The sequence below is a fragment of the Dromaius novaehollandiae genome, chromosome 3, assembly GCF_036370855.1.
Source record: "Dromaius novaehollandiae isolate bDroNov1 chromosome 3, bDroNov1.hap1, whole genome shotgun sequence".
Taxonomy (NCBI): Eukaryota; Metazoa; Chordata; class Aves; order Casuariiformes; family Dromaiidae; genus Dromaius; species Dromaius novaehollandiae.
In genome coordinates, this window is record NC_088100.1 from 62,233,857 (window position 1) to 62,253,911 (window position 20,055).

The 20,055-nt window shown below is 40.8% G+C and overlaps 2 protein-coding genes and 1 long non-coding RNA gene across 4 annotated transcripts in view; 1 reads left to right on the forward strand and 2 right to left on the reverse strand.

Moving 5' to 3' along the window:
* The window catches only part of MOXD1 (monooxygenase DBH like 1), a 50,301-nt gene extending 44,316 nt beyond the window's left edge, over positions 1 to 5,985 (reverse strand). Inside the window, exon 1 of the mRNA XM_064508987.1 lies at positions 5,542 to 5,985. Within this exon, the coding sequence (XP_064365057.1) occupies positions 5,542 to 5,805 (264 nt within the window). The 5' untranslated portion in view covers positions 5,806 to 5,985. The remainder of the gene's footprint in view (positions 1 to 5,541) is intronic.
* On the forward strand, positions 4,890 to 19,260 carry LOC112995477 (uncharacterized). Of its 2 annotated transcripts, none has more exons than XR_010388373.1 (3): positions 4,890 to 5,440; positions 12,955 to 13,058; positions 18,022 to 19,260. It is a non-coding gene; the product is annotated as an uncharacterized LOC112995477 (long non-coding RNA). The 2 variants fall into 2 exon arrangements; XR_003262195.2 differs by lacking the exon at positions 4,890 to 5,440 and adding an exon at positions 5,449 to 5,547.
* STX7 (syntaxin 7) overlaps positions 10,269 to 20,055 on the reverse strand; it is a 51,116-nt gene continuing 41,329 nt past the window's right edge. Inside the window, exon 10 of the mRNA XM_064508992.1 lies at positions 10,269 to 12,983. Coding sequence (XP_064365062.1) covers positions 12,960 to 12,983 — 24 coding nt within the window. The 3' untranslated portion in view covers positions 10,269 to 12,959. The remainder of the gene's footprint in view (positions 12,984 to 20,055) is intronic.

Genomic DNA, 20,055 nt, shown 5'->3' on the forward strand with positions numbered 1-20,055 from the left:
CATTTCCAGGTTTCCAAAAAAAAGCATTTCTCCTTTTTATTGTTGCATTTAATTTAGATGGAATCCTGCTGTGCATGGTTCCAGCACACACTGGATAATACTACAAAAAAAGATGTTTTCACATTTTATTTGGCAAGAGGAAAACAGAACATGAGTCTACAAATAAGCAAACCAAACTGTTTTCAACCTCAAATAAATTTCAGCTTGAGTTTAAGGCAAAGATCTTACCATACTCTAATTTTATTAAAAAGTAAAGCACCTACAGAAAACTAACATGAAGTAGAAGTCTGAAAGCCTCACTGCATCATACAGAAACACCTTGAGATCATTCCAGTTGACTGACCCCATCTTGGGATTGGCCCCAATGAAAAAAATTCCAAAGAAAAGGGTATTGTGACAGCAGTTAAGCAGTTGCAAGAAGTTCCTAAAGTAGTTGCTCAATAGTAAGTTCAGCTGCTGTTTATGAACAGTTTGTTCATAATTAATTTGTTTTTCTTTTTTTTTTTAACCTAAACACCAAATTAGTAAGAAATGAATCACTCTTTGTTAAGAAGCCCAGATCTTACTCATGTGAATAGTTCCAAGAAATTGTATCTCCTCCTGGTACAATTCCAGTTAAACTGACTGAATTACATTAGAGTAAATGTGGCTTATTTACTTCAGGTAAACTATTAACTTTAATAAGGATAGAAAATTTTTATTTGTACCAAATAATTGTGGATGTGTCTGTATTTTAAAAGCACGTATATACAAATCCATAAAGACACACATTTTCCACTTCTGTATTTACATAGATAGCGTGTGTACCTGTATATTTATTTTCTTTGCAAAAGAAGGTTATGTACTTTTACCATATGAAACATAGTTTTTTACTGAGAGACACCTTTTTCGTCATTCAAACTCTAAGTCATTTGCATACATTTTGGTGTATTTCTTATACCTCGTTAAATACATCCAGGGGTTGCTTCAAGGGTAGCCCAGAACCTACAGCAAAACCCCTTGGTTTCTGTGGCATTCCAGGGAGATTTAAAAATACCAGTTACTACACACACGAATGAAAAACACTGAAATGTGCAGAGCTCTCCAACTTATCGCACAGAGGTGTAAGAAGCACTAGGGTTAGAAGTTGAAATATGACATCACTTTTTGGTGTGGATAATATGATTTTGCAGATTTCTTTCCTTGTCCTAACTATTGTACCCCTGAAAGAGAAATACGAAGCATTCAGCCAGAGGAGATGTACGTGGTAGTGTCTCTTTATGCCCCACACTGAAGCCAAGAGGGACTCATTAGTCATCTGGAGATTTTGCCACAATGCCCAAAGGCATGAAATACCTCCAAAGCACCAACAAAGCACCAACTGAGATATGTCAGTGTGGCACGCACTTTGCATCTCCCTTTTGGTGCCTTTCGAGTTGTTTTCTAAACACTTCTTTTGTTGCTGTTGGCATGAGTGCACTTAAAAGCAGCATATCGTTAAGTACAGAGAATGCTCACTGTTTTCTGTCCTTTAAAATCTATTCCAAGTACTTCCCTATGAGCAATTAAGCTAACTCTATGGGATACATTTGATAACAGATATTCTTTAGTTTGGGTGACAGTTAACAAGCAAGGCTGTAATGAATAATAAAGTACTTTTTAGTGATACACAGTCCCTATTCACCCCGAGTGAGGACTATTTCTGTGCAAGTTCAACAGAAGATTCAAACAATGCAACCCTCTTGTATAACTTGCACAAAATAGGCATTCATCAAGGAGGATTACTCTCCCCAAAATGGGGCTCTCGGCAGCTACGTGCTGTGGGTGGGGATGCACAATTCCAGACAGGGGTGGAGACCAAGGAAAAAGCATGGGTCTAGCATGAAAATGCATGCTGTGTCAATGCATATGCACAAAAGAGGGATGTGTAGAAAAAGAGGAAAACTAGAAGCAAAACCTAAAGCTGTCTCAAGAATTTTTATGGAGAGTAACACATGCTGCAAGGGACCATGGCAATATTGCAGGGTAATATGTTTCTAAGTATGGACTGTTCTTCAAAGTATGTTTTCCATTGGTATGTTCTTCTACTTCTTCTCAAACATCCTCACCCAATTCCCACATAATCTGCAGCTGTGTCACTGCAGGGCTCTCAGTGACATGCCAGAATAATTTGCTCACTGATCTCCCTCTTTTTCTCCGTCTGCATGGTAGAGGTGGCTCCCTCAGAGCAATACAGCATGCTATGTATCTATGCTACGCATGTACTCTACATCCTCCCAAAGTATGTCTAGGTTTCCATTCCAAATACTGAAGTCCTGAAACATTAGGATAATAAATGTATCATCCTCTCATTATTCAAAAGCTCTTTAAAAAGCTGTTCTGGTGCTCCATGAAGGTTCTTTATTTTTCTTCTCCCACACGGATTGAGATACTTAGAGGGAATTAAAATTCAGTCCTTCAAATCATTTTAGCCTTCGCTCATTATGCTAGACATCCTTTTAGCTTCAATATGGCTTCAATATGGAAAAGCAAAGCAAAACAAACAGAATAGCTCATTATACCAAAGGTCAGCAAACACCGAAAGAACAAGAAAGTACAATCTACTACTGTCAGATATCCAGGACTTTGAGTTGTCACATTTTTTTAAAGGAAAGCATTTCCTGATGATGGTGGGAATACCATCCTCTTGATGTGAGAGGATGAATAATAAATGCCGGAGGAAACGCCTTCCCTCTTCTTTGAAAATTTTCTTTTACCTCAAAGCACTTTCACAGATTTAGGAGTATCTGCTTTTACCTTTATTGATGGTGGTAGTCTAACTACATTTACATGTCTGCTCCCAGAAGACTGCTCTTCCTTCCATAGAACACTTTCTACTTCTATTTAAAGGAGGGCAGAGAATTTAAGGGGGGAAAAAGAGGCTAAATTATCCCAGGAGACTAGCAATTTTAATGCCCACTTGAAAGGCAATAAAGGTGTTTCAGAACAACTTCTGAAAATCAGGCCACTAACAAGCATCTCAAAACTTTCAAAGAAACCAAAAAATGATCTTTTAAAGAGTCTTGACCACAATGAACATTTTCCAACTGATGATCATGGAATAAAAACATATTTCTAAAACCAAAAAGAAAAGTAAGTTCTTTCATTATAGGGTGTACACATTTTATAGAGCATAGCTAAGCATAAAACCATACTCTTTCAAGGGCACTATCTATGAAAAATTCTTATTAAGTAAGAGTATTGTAAAGATCATATACACTTAATAGAGTGCTTTTAAAGTATTAACTGTATTTGTGGCTCGAATATAGGGAAGAATTAGATATAATTGAAATAGGATTCTAGAATGAGTTATTCTTTTTATATCAATCTGTGCTGACTGCCTAGGAAAAGCCTTTGGACAAATTTTGTTTCTGCAAAGGGTTTACTCCAGCCTCTTTGTTTTCAGCCTTTCCTTCTGTTTCTTTTTAAACTGGGATGAGGTCTTTAAAAAACACTGCTCTGTTAACTCTGTTAACTGTTGCTCTTAACAGAGTAACTTTTTTAAAAGACCCCACCCCAGTTTAAAAAGAAACCTTGCTGTCTAAAGAAGATTAGGTGTCTGTAACAGGAGGCACTTGCTATGATCCATCCCCTTTTTATCTCAGTTGTAATTTATTGTGTGATGACAACGAATAAAATCTGTGGAAGAAGAATGGAATTCTGTATGGATCGATCTATTTTAAAGGATGTTGAAAACCTGTAAGGGGTGCTGACAAGGGCCACAAAAGTGATTTGAGTGCTGGGGAAAGCACCCTACAGTGGGATGCTTAAAGAGCTCAATCTATTTATTTTATGCAAAATAAAACTGAGAAGTGACTTGATTACAGTACATAAATAACTATGGGGTGGGGGTTGGGAGTAGACTTTTTAATCTAGTAGAGAAAATACATAGTAAGAATCTCAGCCTGAACAAACTAATACTGGAAGAAAGACTTGAGTGGCAAAGACTCACCATTTCCTCAAACTACCACGCAAAGTGATGGATTCTCCATCACTGGATGTCCTTAAATTAGGTTTGGATGCCTTTCTAAAAGACTTGTTCTACTCAAACGGAATTTATGAATTAGCCAAACACAAGGCTTGGGTTTCTTTTAAAGGTTAATAGGTGTATCTTCTGAAATGCAAGGCTCCAGCAGGTCTTACATTCTGTAACTCTAAGAGTTACATTGCTAGATGACTAGAATAGGGTTTTTTATTATTAGTGTTTTATTTAGACTGAGGTTTTCTGAAAAATGATCTTCATTTTGAAATATGGAGAAAACAAACAAGCATTCTGAAAATCATTGGTTTGAACTTAAATAAGACAAATATTTGCCTGCACCTCATGTAGTAAACTAATAGAAAAAAAGAAATATTTATATTAAAGGTCCCCTTTTCTGAAAAAGGTTTAATTCTATGAAATCTTAACAAATAAATACTAGTAAGAATATTAAGCATTTTGTTTTCTTGCGCTGAAATGTTAGTAAGATTCCATATTCTTTAAAAGAAAAAAAAACACTTTCAAACTTTAAGGAGTAGCTTCAAAGATCAACTAGCTCTAGCAGCATGATGAAGAAGAAAAAGGTAACTCCTCAACTGTACTCTAACAACTGGGTATTACTCAGCTCTTAAACTGCCTCCCTGAAAGTTATTATTTAGGCTAGTAAGGGCGACAAGTTGTCATTCAGGCACGCTGGGCCTGTCTGCCCTCTCGGTGACCAGCTGGACATGCTGCCCCTACTCCCTCGGCCCCAAGGGCTTCCCCCAGGCTAGTGCCCACCCAACTCAGGGGAGGAGGAAGGTGCGTGCCCCTTCCCCTTGCAGTTTCAACCTGGTCAGCCAAACACTTACTCCTGAAGTCCTTTTTAAGGACAGGGTCAAAAAGCTCCCAGGTGAGGAGAGGAGCAATGCAAATGATGGGAGCCGTACATACGCTGTGCGACAGCAGCTGAGGATGCTGGCAGCCTGGGGAGTTAGCAGGATCATGCCCTCATGCCGGTGGGATTAGAAAGAGGAAGGTCAGACGGCACCCGGATGATAAAGCTCAGTTAATCGTTAATTGCATGAGTAAACTACGGCACCGTGAGGGAAAGGCGCTCCACCATGCTGGAAGAGACTCACCCAGCTCTCCACTTTCGTCTTCGCATCTAGGCTCAGAGGGCCAGCAGGGAAAGAGTGCCCAAAGAGAGAGAAAAAGGCTGTTGCATTTTCTAGATAAAGAGGAAGGAAACCTGACACCTTTGACGAAACCAGTGTAGAAGTTTAGAGCGAAGGTTGGCAGGGAGAGGACAGAAAAGGAGTCGCTCCTCCGAGGGGAAATGCGTGGAGAACAATGGGGCTGACCGGCGAGCGGGGAGAAGGCGGCGGAGAGGTGCAGAGAAGAAGCTGCGAAAGAAGCAGGGGGGAGGAGGAGGGAGGGGACGTCGCGAGTGCCAGGAGAGAGGTGAGGAAGGGGGACGCCGGAGGACAAAGAGGACGCGGGGCGCGACGCGGGCTCCGGGGCGCCCGGCCCGGCCGCGGCGGGGCCGGGGAGCCGGGCCTTACCTGCAGGTAGGGCTTGCCCCTCTCCACGCCCCCCACCACGATGTCGGCCGAGGCCATGCCGCCGCTGCCCGACAGCCCGAAGCCCACGTAGCCGCGGGTGCGCACCTCCAGGCGGAAGGCGAGGGCGCTGCCGCGGCGGCCCCAGCGCAGGCGATAGGCGGCCGCCCCGTCCAGCACCGCGCTGTGCGGGTAGCTCCGCGGCGGCGCCGCGGCGGCGCACAGCAGCCCGCCCAGCACCACCGCCCAGGGGCGCAGCCGCCGCATCCTCCCGCCGCTCCGGCTGCGGCCCCGGCCGCGGCCGCCGCGCACTGGCGGAGCGAGGGCGGGAACGAGCGAGCGGCGGAGGGGCGTGGGTGCGTGTGCGTGTGTGTGCACGCTTCTGTGTGTGCGTGTGCGTGTGTGTGTGAAGAAGGGGGGCAGGGTGCCCCGGTCAGCCCGCCCCCGCTGCGGGCGGCCCTTGCCCGCCGCCCCGTCGGGGAGCGCGCCCCGCGGCAGCGCCTTTGCGGCGCGCTGCCCCGCCGCTGCGGGCCGCCGCCCCCCGGCCGCCCCGTCGGGGCAGGGCGCCGCGCTGCAGACCCCCCTCTCCCCCGGCCGCCCCGTCGGGGCTGGGCGCCGCCGCCAGCACCTGCCGCGAGGGCGCGGAGCGGAGCGCGGCGTGGCGGCGCAGGCTGAGCCGCGCTGCCTCTGCCCGCGGGGGAAGCGCGGCGGCCGCCGCCGCTCTCTTAATCGGACTGCCCGGCCCCGTTGCATCCTTCGGGGAGCGGCCCGGAGACGACGAGTGCTTTCTAGTTTTAAGCCTCTCTTAGTGTGAAGCATCGCGCCACGGAGAGTGGCAGAGCATGCGGATCCCCTGTCGGAAGGGAGAGTTGTTTTTACCCCGCAAGTTGTAGATGGGGACCCCCAGAGGGATTTGCACCGAGGTAGCACCAAAAGCGCAACTGGGAACTGCGTCTGCGTCTCCTGACAGCCCCCCAGCCCTGTCCCTGGTGGCACTATCACAGCTCCAGCCTGCCCGTGTGCTCCCGGGTACACTAGTGAGAGAAGTTGCATCCAGTTCCTGTTCCTGCATTTCGAACTTCATTGCCTTTTTGGGAGGAAAGGAAAGATCAGAAATCTGTCTTTGGAGGAATGTGCCCCCGCCCTCTGCAAAGCTGAGCGGAAAGAAAAAAATAGCATGGCACCAAAACCGGGAAAATCACAGTCAACAACAAATCGTATCAGGCCTTGGAATCTCCAAGTAATATGAAATTAGTTTTAAAATTAAGTTACTCTGCTTGAACTGTGTTTTATGCATGCTTAGATGAAACAGCACCTGGCAGCCAAAAGAAATGACACGTTACTTCTGTGAAAACCAAACAAACTAGTACAAAAAGGAAATTAGCAATGCCTCCTTTTTTGGGGCTTTTGCATGAAAATATCACTGGAGCTTCCAGAATATCACCACGTACTGTGTTGTGAGGAATACATCAAACTACAGAAGAATTTCTAAAACAGAAAATGCTCAAAAATCATGAGCCTCAAAAATTACTTTCACCTAAAACATCACAACAATGAGGACTGCTTAGGTTCTTTTCTGAAAAATTCCTGAACACCTGCAAGTGCCATTAATTCAGACAGATATTGGAAGTGCATTATACCTCTCAAAGCCAAAGGTGTGGCATCAGCACTGAACTGGGGGAACGCCCCCTTAGCAAATCTGTCTTAAAGAAAGAATCCTAAAACAGTTAGAAAAGTATGTTTATGCTTTCTGGGGGCAGGGACAAAGAAGGAATGAAGGCTATTTCTTAAAATTTAGCTTAATTTTCTTTTAAAATTGTGTATTATATTCTTACATAAAGGAAACCCTGAGATAAAGTTACAATCATGTGGACTTCATAAGCTCCTACACCAACTTCACTGCCAGAAAGAATGACTGAATTACACATCTGGCAGAGGAATTGTTGCCATTCAACCAAAACAGGTTGCCAAAGTCTAGCTAGCGCTTCCCGGCTAGCTAGTGCTATATTGTATAAGCATTTGTACAAAATAATGAAAAATACTCATTTAAGAGTATTCTACAATGTTTCAATTTAGTAAGGATGCTTCCAACAATATCTTAAAAGCAATGCAGGGTATTGTTATAAAAAAAGTATGATAGGTCACTCACGTGACTGGTGAGTAGCTAGGGCCCCGTCTCAAAAAGTTTGAGAGCTCAGAGCTCCTGAATTGCCAGGCATGCAAGTCTCCTGTGAATGCCAAGCCTGTGGCCAAAGCTTCACCGTTCCATGGCTCTGGAGCTAACACCCGATTGCTTCTGGGCTTTATTTTCTTTTGTGGAGAAAAATGACGTTTGGAGGCTGAGAGCTGGAATGGAAACACTAGAGTTCTTGAAATACCCAGTGGGACTGAATGATCTTGTTTCCACACAGCTTGAGGGTTAATCTTCTCAATGCTGGAGAGCCATTGTTAAATCCTTTACGCACAAAATTTTTGTGACCCTTTATCCAAAAGGGGTGATGCTAATCTGTCCTTCAGTAATGGAACTAACTCAGTGGCACTGCTCGCCCCTTCACGCTGGCTAAATTTAGAATAGTAAAAATGGCAGAAAAGCAGCCCTATTGCTTTCGAATCTCAAACAGATATTTTTCCATTAAAAGAAACCATCCAAACAGTTTTACAGAAATGCACACTTGATCTACCTATACAGTAACAGAACCAATCTTGTAAACTTGCTGCTATTTTTAATCCTAAAAACAATACTAACGTAATAAAACTTTCCTAGTAGGGTTAGAAGAGGCACTTTGTGGGCAGAGTAGTATATTCCCAAAACTCGTATTAAGAGATTTTGGTGACTTCACCAAAAATTCCTGCATCATTAAGAGACCAAACTCATACGAAAACACACTCTAAATCTGATCCTTGGCTTAGAAGTAATCCCACAAGCAGGAGTACATGTCGCCATCAAATTACCACCTTCTCCTAGTTGAACTCAATCCCATCTCTTCCTTTTTAAAGGAAGATAGTCACCTAACTAAGAACAGAATGATTCAACATGTGTTTTTCTCTTTTAAATGTCTCAGTGTCATTATTCAAGATGATCTTGCCGATTGTTCCCTCCCACAATTAAACATCATGGCTCATCTACTAAAATGCCATGCAAAAAATGGCACTTTCTTCTTCATATCACAAATATTTGAGAAAAAACGTAAGTTCTATAAAGCCTAAAAAAATCACTAAAAATGTAGACATCTTTTGATACAAACCAGTGCACTTTGTTCTAGGAGACATCAATTCCTAAAACTATGAGGAAAGAAAGAACATGTCACAGCTGAAACAACAACCTGTGACTATCAGCAAGAAAGCTGTGCCTCAGCCAATGAACTAATTAAACTGTGCAAGAAACAAATCTTAAGATCACTTGGTGCTAACAATGACACTGCATTCCACCTGGAACAACATCAATGTCTCCTTCGAACGTACCACTTGCCCAAAAAACACTCCTGCACTGGACACCTCTCGTCCGATTAGTGTACAAGCATTTCAAACCACCTGTTTGAGGACCTTCTCAGGAAGGACTACACTGTAAGAAATGCATCTGATATACAAGTGTGGCACCACACACTTGGAAAGAACCCTGTGAAGAACAGTACATACCAATTACTGGAATACCTTTTGCTGCTAGCTGTATGTAAAAAGCATTTCAAATTTGTGTGACAGACAGATGGATAAACAGACAGATAGAAATGTAATTACATATGTGCTAACTTAGTAAACACATATATGAAGCATAGGCAACCGTTTTTAAAATGCTTCAAATGTTTTTTAAAATGTGTGCGCTCAAAGGTACACATTTTTAAAGTATTCCACTTCAGAGAAAATCATTGCTAGTGTTGATAAATTCTATGAAAACATGAAAGAATTGAGATTGAGAAAAATTCAAATGAAAGGGAATGAATTCTTCCACATACCTAAGGAGCTTTGATTGTGTAGAGCTGTCATTTCTGAAATATTCCCTTGTGGCACTTGCTGTGAATCAGCTCTCAGAATTACATTATATGAGTAACTGAAACTAAGTGCTTCCTTTCACAGAGGTACTCTTAACAAGAAGTGAAAAGACAACAATCACAACCAAAAGAAATGAGAGACTCTTTGCTTTCAAGCTTGTATGCTTTTCCAGCTGGTCTAATAAAAATCTCTCCCTCCAATTTTCACTTGCAAGAGAAGTAAGAAGTTTTTATGAACTTGACTCAAGGTATTTGTAAATTTGGCAATGTCTGCAGATACCAGCCTGGAAGTATGGAAAAGAAAGCTAAATAATTCTGCTAATGCCCCAGGACCAGGATTGGGAAAATACTGATTTTGTTTTTCCGTCCTCAGGCAAGTAACTTAAAACATCAACCAACATGAGTCAAAACTCATCATAAGAATAACTGAAAGCATACTAGTCCTTATTTATACTTGTTTGAGATTAACAGCATTTAGAATATAGGTTGAAGGTAGCACAGATGATCTCCAAAACTATCCTAACTTGAGCCAAGGTCAAAGCTGCTTCAAGAACAGAAAGTTAGAAATGTTCTACTTGTGCATCCAGTGGTGCCAAACGTTTCCTCCAGCTTCAGTGATTAATGTACATTGCCTCATAAGAAGAATTTGTGGCTCATTGGTATGCCAACCAGAAAACAAGAACAACTATTTCTTCTTCTTTACTCCCTCCCAGCAAAAGAAAAGAAAAATGCAAAACAAATATGTACAAGGCATAGTAAGAGTATTTAAAAGATGTATAAAAGCCTTCATGCAGTAATTCTGCTTACAGTGGTTGATTAATTGTAGGGATTTTCCATTTTACAATGTAAAAGAATTTTCAGTATCTGGGAAATAGGGTGGAAAAGGGACAAGGAAAAAAATAAAACCTTGAGGACCAAAAGATGAAGTAATAAAGTAAACTCCAGACAAAATAAATACTGAAGTGCTGGAGAACTTGCATCCTTATTTTGGCTGATATCTTCCTTTAAGAGGCCTTGTATTTTCAGAAGACTAATGGGGCCCTATATTTCTCCAACCAAGAGCTAGTCAATGTCTTTGATGCCTTTTCAGCTAAAACACAATGGTACACAGGAACGGTATACACACAACTTCTGATGTATTTACATGGCCATGGTGCTGTTCTCCTAAGCGTATCATCAATAAAGATCAACAAAATTCACCAACATGCTCTTTCCTCCCACCCTAACCCAGTAGATTAAGACAAAACAGTTGTTCCAAACCTGAAGACTTTTTTTCCTCTAAATTAACCACTTTAAACAAATGTCTAACAGCAGCCAAATCGTTGCATGTGCCTGAGGAAATGTTTGCCACTGGTAGAGACACAGGTGGAACATTTCCACCTTCCTGCTCTTGAAGCAATTTTGGCCTTGGATCGAGATAGGATAGTTTTACATCTCCTCTTGTTTGTGCTGGTAGTAATACTTGTTAGGAGTCTGTCCTGCTGGCTCAGCATTACAAAGAGAATATCAGCGTCAATCCAGAAGCCTTTCTGCTCCTGGCACCCTGTCTGTATTGAATACAAACAGAATTATGCACCTTAAGAGTCACAGATATTGGTGTTACTCCAGATAGATAGGTATTCTCCTAGTATAATAAGTTAATATGAAACCAAACCTGCATAGGTCTTGACCATCTTCTTTGTCTACGTATTTACAGACAGAATATATCGCTGTGCTGGGCTGCTGCCTAGCAAGAATACTTCAGTGCCATGGCATACCAGCACAGGGCTCATAATCAGGCTAAATCATCATAATCAATAAACTCATTAAGGAACAACAATAAGAAATCATCTCTTTCCCTTTTCTCTCCAACTCATATCAACATCTTAAAGCACACTCAGTAGGGTGGCACCAGTAGCAAAAGTGCATCTCTTATTTCCCAAAACTTGCTACCATCTGCTAAACCTAACTATTCAACACAGCACTAAAGCCTGCCACATTTAGTTTATGTATAGATGTTACATATGTAACATATAGGGTTGAATTAATGAGACATTCATTATATGTAAAGAACATGAAAATAGTATATAGTTTGGAGAAAAAATACCTCTAATTTTAAATGCACACAAACCATAGGTGACAAATTAATTTACAATCCTAATACCTTTATTCTAAATTTAGAGTGGCATACTGTATTTTTTTGAAACAAGAAAGTGGTCTAAGGCTTCTGGTTCTGTCTGAGTGGTTTAGGGTACTCCAAAATGTCTGAAACTCTGACACCTGTAAATTGGCTTCCCATAATCACATCAAAAATCCAGCCTATCTTTTAGAGTAATAATTCAACGATTTTAGGGAGTATGCATAGCATCTGGATTTGATTGACCGAAGGCCAACACAGCTGCTCTTGGAGCACAGCTTTTTCTCATCACTAACTCTCACTGTCTCGTTCTCTCTGTTGATATCGTTCAGCAAACAACTGATGAATACACGTTTTGAACCTGCATGATTTTGTAAGAAGCTGAAGACCTCCCTCATGTGTAGCCTCCACAAAGCTCAATAGACATCCATTCTTCTGAATTTAAACAGACAATCTCCACTTTTCTCCTAAATTAAATATGGGCAGATGGGCATAACTTACCTCTGGATTTAATTTCCCTCTCTTATTTATAATGTCGAAATTAGCAGAATAAACACAAAACAGAAGGACAATGGGAGGTGGGGCTTGGTGCCTTTATGGAAATACATCAATTTGCAGAAAAGAAGTGCATCTCCCTGCAAATAGACTGCATATCCAGTCAAAAGCTATAAATATGCACAAGAAACAAAAATATAGCAGAAAGAGGATGCCAAACGTACTGCATCTTTTGGACAACAATGACAGCATCTGTCTTCCCAACAAATTATGAAGATTAGCATGCAATTTCTCCATAGCATAAAAGTTTCCAGAATTTTTCGACACAGCAAAGCATTGAACCCAATCCTGTTTCCACTGAAGTCAGTGGTAAATCTCCCAATGCAAACAGGAGAAGTAACTTTCCTTTTGAAAAAGAAAACATTCCTAGGACGAAAAAACTTACCCATCTCTAAAACCTTCAAGCACTCTGTTGAACTGAGTTTTTTTCCTCAGAACTGATGCAATACATTTTGCCTTTATATATAACACCCCCAGTCCAAACACACATGGACACACACACACAGGTGGCTTGTATTTATGCAAACAAATAAGTTTTGGTGAAATGTAGAGTTCATATATAAAATGTGTACTTATAAAGTATACACAGGTTGAGGAAAGAGATGGTTGCCTGCTGGTTTGCAGGTATGTTTACTATATATTTCCAAAAGATGGCGTTCCACATGGTCCTCGTTAAAATGTCTGTATGTATTGACCTTGATTTTCTGAGTTGCTTGTCATGGTGATAGCTGCTTTTGTCAAGTTCCTGTTTCATTCCAGACTGATCACTTATTTCTGCAAGAAAAGTCCTATGAGTAAAACAGAAGAGAAACACCAGAAGTGATGTGAGATTTCAAGAAGTTCAGGGCCTATGCTGGAAACAGGTAAATACATGGGTACAAAAGGTAGACTGGGGAGACAGAGAAGAGAATATGAGCAAATGGCTGAGATGTCACAACTGTTAAAGAGTTCTGATTCTGACTCTGCTCTGATTATTCTTTTACTCTCTCAGTTTCGCAGCCTGTACAATAGACCCAATATTATTAACTCCCTGATCTGCTGAAAGCTATTATTTAAATAATCACTTCAAATATAAAATAATAAGCACTGTTACTACAAAGGTGAAAGAAATATGACAGAAAGTGGTGAAATTAAAGTGCTTAAAATTAACAAATGATGTCACCTGTTGACATTAGTGGTGTTAACAATGAAATACTAACTTCAGAGTACAAAAAACAGGCTTGAAGGAACACAGAATCACAAGATCATAACATCAAGGGCAGAAAAAAAGAAAGTCACAGTTATATGATAGGAAAAGAACCTTGGACGCAGTGACTCTGAAAGAGATCATGGGATTATGCTAAATAATCTACTGAACACAAACTCCCCGTGTGAAACACTGACAGAGAGAAGAACTTGGCTGTGCTGCCAATAGAGGCGGCAAGCATTTCTATGTTATGTCCCTTATACCAGGGTCCACATAATGAAAAGACAGTTGAGAAACTGCAAAGATACAGCAAATGAGTAAAAGACATACTGAAGGCCAGGAAAACCTGCCTCCATTTCTTAGCTTTAAGCCAATGTTGAGAGATGATTTAATCATAGCAGGTAAATACTTACATAGGAGAAAACTACACTCTAAAAAGATATTCCTTTAAAGTTATAACCCAACTGCATCACCAAAATAAAAAGCTATACAGATTCAAAACAAGAAGAACAATTGTATGGAAACGTTAAATGATAAATGTAGCAAACGCCTGACCAGCTTCCCAGAAGATGTGGTGGGTACTATGTTATGGGCATCTTCAAGGCAGGATCTGTGGTCCTACACACAGATAAGTGCCAACTTAACACAGAGCTGTGGATTTGATGTAGCAATTATCTACTGCCCCTATAATTCAGGCAATCAAACTTTAGAATCATAATAGCCATTCCAACTCTAACATCTACAGGAAAAGGCAGGACTTGGATTTTAGATAGCAAATCCTCACAGGAAAGTTAAATGCTTAATAATGACTTATCATTGTAAGAGATTTTCATCAGTAATCCAAATAGAAATATAATCCAAAGTGCTTTTGGGCTGCGGAACATGTCCTGTTCTTGCTGCAGCTGATCTACGTAAAAAGATTACTGTCCCAGTTAAGTTTCAGATACCCAGCATCACTTTCCTAGCCAGTAGTTTCAACTTTTCTCCTATCTTCTCCCCTCCTTCCTTACACTGCTTCTGTTTCTCAGTTTACTGGACTAACTACTCCCTAACCCAATGCTTTAAAAATGAACTGGGCTAAAAATCTCAGTTTTAAATCATTTAAAGTAGCCTAGCTCAAGAGATTGACTTTTATCTTGCTTGCTATACAGCTCTGCTCCATATTTCTACAGGTAGGCAGTGTAATCTCTTTGTAACACCATTTATGCTCTCATCAGATGTTTACCTAGAGACAGATATGCACTGTATTCTTTATGACTGTATGACAATGTCATACCTAGTAAAACATTCTCCCATGCTCAATTTGGTCATTTCAGTGCTACTTTAATGGAAATACTAATAACTTTACATTCTTTTTCTTTTCTAATGTAGCTAGGTTAAGTATATTGTGTCATCAGTACCTATGATTTTATGAATCGCTAACGTTTTTTCAGAGATGCTATGCAAATGTTGGAAAAGAAAGAATGATCGAAAGATTTCTAGATTCCTTGATGATATTTAAGTCCAGATCACAACAAAACTCAGTCATTTCTTCAAAATATCAGGAGAAAAATAGTTGTCAAATGTTTCCATGTGAGCACTAACTATAAAGATCTTCAGCTGCCTAATGTTCACAGGCACAAACATTTTCAAATTATGGCTCATTTCACCAAAGCTAGAGTCTTCTAAATAAAACTAAACAGATCATTGCTTGTAGCACACAATACCAATCCAAAGCATGAATACATGTTATTTCAATTTTCAGCAATGACAGGTTTGCTAATATACCCACAAGACTGAAGTCTGAAACCCATACTTAACACAAGTAACCTTTCTACATGTGACTGTACCAGCTGAGCTCAGAAGTATCCACAGACTATTTGCAGAGGTTCCTGGGTAGAGCTGTGTTTAACACTTTGTACTGGTGATACAAATTTGGGCCTATGTCTGCTTTATAAAACATCAGATGACTCTAACTATGGTAAGCTGTGTGGGTGTGTAGGGGGGAAAATATAAATCATGCAGAATCAATTCCCTATTTGCTAGCTTTTGTTTTAACCAAGGGTTTAATTCCTTTTGTATTAGTCATAAGTCATGATATTAACAAAATACATAGATAATCACATTTTGCCAAAACATCATTGGGCTGCGGGAAAAAGAAACTACCCCTTCCCATAACCGAGCTTGCTTTGAACTTCCAGGAACTGCAGTTCTTTAATAAAAAAGCTGACAAGTAAAAAAAAAAAGCCTTAAATATTTATTTTATTTTAGGAAAACATTTACTTTTAAATATGAGGATCAAGCCCAATGACTTGATTCCTAAATTTACTTCAGGTCAGGTTGTGTGTGTTTGCTTCATGGTTAAGGGTGGAGAAAAGAAGGAAAAAGGGATGCGAAAGAACACAGGAGCTCTCCCTGCTCCTACTTTCTTACAGAAGGGCCAAAGTAGGAACTGCCCTTTACCTGGTCCCAAAGGCTGCAAAAAAGGCATGAAGATAGGAAAATAGCTCTGATCTGGGGATGATCCATGCAGGCTTTGCCATTAACACCGCCCAGTCTACAAGCTTTAAACCAATGGGAATGCTCCCTGTGCAAATGCCCTAGCGAATCCAGGGGACACTCTGTTGGCTGGCAAGCAATGCGTTACTGCAATTGCACAGGCAGCTAATGAAAGTGCAAATATAGGACCAGTGGCTTTTGTATAACCTGGATATGGAAATATATATATATAAACAATCTTCTGTCCACTGGAAGGGAAGGTGGAAGGGAGCCCTGAACTGCATTTTTGTGAAGAATTGTTTTTTCCTTAAATGTCTGCCTGCTCTGTTCTGGTGGACAGATTTCAAGCAGCTGTCTTCTGTGCTGCTGTGTGATGATAAAGCCTGTGAAGCATCTTGCAAGCAAAAAGTTCTTAGAAAGTGTTTTCAAGTGACAGTATACAGGGCATAATAATGCACAGCCCAAGATTTCTTCATGATTTGGCATTTCAAAAACAGCCTAGGAGAGCTTGCCCTTCCAAAGCCATTTCATAGACTTCTTGTCTCTGAAACTAAGCCCTTTAAAGACACCAATACCACATCTTTATTTCCCAGCCAACACATCACTCTAAGCACTTATCAGAAAAACGTACCAATAGTGGGTTTTTTTTTTTTTTTCTGATGGCCCCTTGCCCTGTTGCTAGGGCAATATCAATACCACTATTGCCAGCAGCAAATTATTTGTTCTGGCAGTATAATACTCCAGGGCTCACTTTTCTGAACTTGTAATATTTCTGCTTTTGAAGCAGATATTCTCAAGAAAACAATGCATTCAGTGGTCTCCCCCAAAACCCTTTGTGGAAGCTGAAGACAATGGTCATAGTACACATCCATCTGTGGTCATGGCCTCAAATGACTCATGTGATACCAGTCTTGTTGTCGACCATTTCTTTCCAACTTAGATGCACAATGTGTCATTTTCAGTAAGTAGTGGCATTACATGGACTTTAAATCATAATGACTTTTTTTGTTTAGCTTCATTCAGCTCTCTCTGTTCCTATAAGCCTCACATTGCAACAGCTAAAGTCTTAGTTTTCCACTAAATAGATGGTCTACAGGTAATAAACTTTGGTTCATTGGTGCTGTACTGTAATTTCAGCATACTAAATGTAGATCAGAGTCTGACTCCTCAGCATTTTTTCAATAGCTTCTCTACTATTTTAACACCATATTCTTGTTATGTGCAATCCAAGGCCCTGGTAGGATAAAAGGTTACATTCCAAACCCAAACTTCCCTGCAAATTGCTAGTTTATGTTCCCTAGACTGCAGCCTCTTGTCAGAGATTTCTCTGTGAAGCACATCACCACTAGTTTAAAAAAAAAAAAAAATCCACAGTCACCTGTTCATTCTTCTAGCAAATCAAATCATCAGGAAAGAGGACTAATGACCTAAAATAAACCTAGAGGGTTTTTCAGCCAGTGTCTGCAGATCTAGGGCTATGCTGTATTTTGGCAGAATCTTTTTTTTCCTTGGTGTCTCTAATATGGGCTCTTATAGCTGGTAGTACAAAAAGCAGAAAAGCATCATAAATAGGCTGATTGTTTTGCAAATTGTCCAGGGTTTTCTGACCCTTTTTGAGAGAACAGGCAGTCTAGATATTAACTCCACAGGTTTTTAGGCTTCAGACTCTACTACTAGGCTATCGTCTGAGTTTGAAACAGACAGGGTTTTGAGTTTTTTTTAATAAATGATTTCCCCATCACCACCTTGGAAGCGGCACTGTTCTAAGGTGCAGTTGTTACCTGTTTGTTTTCAGCTGACGTAATAACTACACACCAGTCCAGAGTCTTGTGCCATCCAATTATATCTATTTCATTCCATTGCTCACAGCATCTCTAACAAAGTAAACACTCAAGGTACTTTGGCACCCATTAAAAGCAAATCAGTACTATTAGCACTGTAATGACTAATAGTCATTAAGCACTACTCAGCTCAGTGGGAAGTATTCTGTAATGCAAATCCATGGAAAATTTTACGACTCTGGATAAGTAGAAAGAAACAAAACAACAAACAGTTCCTGAAAACTACTCTTGCTAGAGGTTCGGTTAAACCTTGTTAAATTTGCATTGTCCTTTCTCATTTTAATTTAAAAACTCTATATACTTTTTTCTTTGGCCTTCCAGAATTCTTGACCAAACAGACAGTTTCTTGAAAAAGCATTTGATAATGTTGTACCTTTACCTTCGTTGAACACTTCTGGCCTGAATCCATTAAGGACCTCATCAAAAGATCCTCTACGTGTCTACATCGCAGAGCCTCCAAGTAAAGACAGGAACCCAGAATCTTTTTTCCTCCGAGCTGTGGGCCCTAACCTTACGGCTACAAATTCATGCTGCTACCTGCTCTCCTGCTCCCTCTACCCCAAGACTTATTTGGGGTGGAACAGCCCCCACAAGAAGCAATGAGAGCAGTCACTCTCCAGAGAAGCCTGCGAATGGCCAGGGCAGGCAGGCCTCTCTCCTTGGTGCTCTCCATAACCTCTCCCACCGGTCCCCAGCTCTGCAGCTGCTTTGAGGCTTTGCTGAGTGGTGGCTTTGAATCCCACCAGGGCAGAGCATGAACTAGACTCTGGGTCCTTACATCACTAGCAAAATTCATGATAAAAGTGGTCACCATCTCTTCTTCCTCTGGTCACATACAGAAAACTTCATTGCTGCATTTTTGGGGAGGTCTCAAGCTGGAACGCACCATTGGGGCAGGACCCGCCCCTTCTCTCTCAGGAAAGAATGCTGATGGCCAGCCCGAATTTGGGGTTCCAAAAAAGGATTTAGATGCTAGACTGATACCAGCCAAGACTTGAACACTTCTTAGAGCAGCACATCAGATAAGCCAGGGATTTTAATACATCCTCCGTAGCTGAAATGGCATTTTGAACATATCTTTGAAAAATCAGAGTCTTGCCCATGCTCCTTTGGGGCTGTGAGGTGCTGCACCTGCACAGAAAATGCAGCTTGGGGCAGGGTTCTTGCTAGAAACATCCTGACAGAATAGCATAGGGCCTGTACTGACAGCTGGGCAGGAGCAGGATTTTGGCTATGATATTGGCAGAGAGGAATCACGGAGAAAGCACAAATGAACAAAACATGCACTGGGAACAGCAAATTTCCTTCACCAGCACAGTCCTGATAGAACAAGAAATGATGAGGGGACACAAAAATAATGAAGAAATAAAAGATGCGTTAAAATAACTGCACACTGGGAACCTTTGCAGCCCTAAGGATGCTGCCACGCTGAGCATATTTATAGCAAGACCTTCCTGACATTTTGAATTTGATCTAATAAAATATCTGGCTTGTTAAATGTCTAAGTTTTGTGACTGGAATGTATTTTGTCTCATAATAAAGCATGCATACCCAGAGTGAGTTATGTCTGTATATCTCCATTTCTTGATATTATTAGGATGCCATTATCTTGTTCCTCTTAATCCCTCTATAAGCCTCCCTAACACATTCTGCCTCTGCTCAGGTCCTTAGTACATTTTCAGTTAGAATACATTCTTCTTAGAAAACAAGAACATAAATGAGAAGTCAGGAAAAGTTTAGGGATGTGAGCTCTCCCCTAAACTCATAACAGAAATGATTTCAGCAGATTACTGAAGCCTTATGGTATAAATGAAACACAACATGCAGAAAAGCTAGTGTTTTTTTCTCCCAAAGCTGTAAAACAACAACAGCACAGACGATTTTTCTGGGTGCAGAAAACAACAGCTTTAGAAGGCTATTCATAAAAGAGTAATTTTATGTATCTGAGTCATCTATAATGGATGACAGTCGGCCATCATTTATTGCACAGAACAATGTTGCATAGTGTTATTCAGTACAACCGTCTGCAGTTACATGCAATTTCTCAGACCTACAGTTGTCATATTAGTTTCTTCTTTTCTCTACAGCACAAGTTACAGAAAGATTCTTTTCTACCTCCCCTACCTCCTTCTCTCCCCTCAAATATTTTTCTGACTTTTGTTTAGTCTTGTAGTCTTTATGGAATATTTCTGTTTTTTCAGAGCCTTCCTAGTCTGTGCACAGTTAAAAAAATACTCTTTTAGTCTTTTTATCCAGAGTTGTGTTTGTAAATGGATAAATCACAAATCTCATACCTTTTTCTTAAGAAATAAGTTCTACTGAAAATACAGAGGTATTGTAGTTCAGCTAGAGATT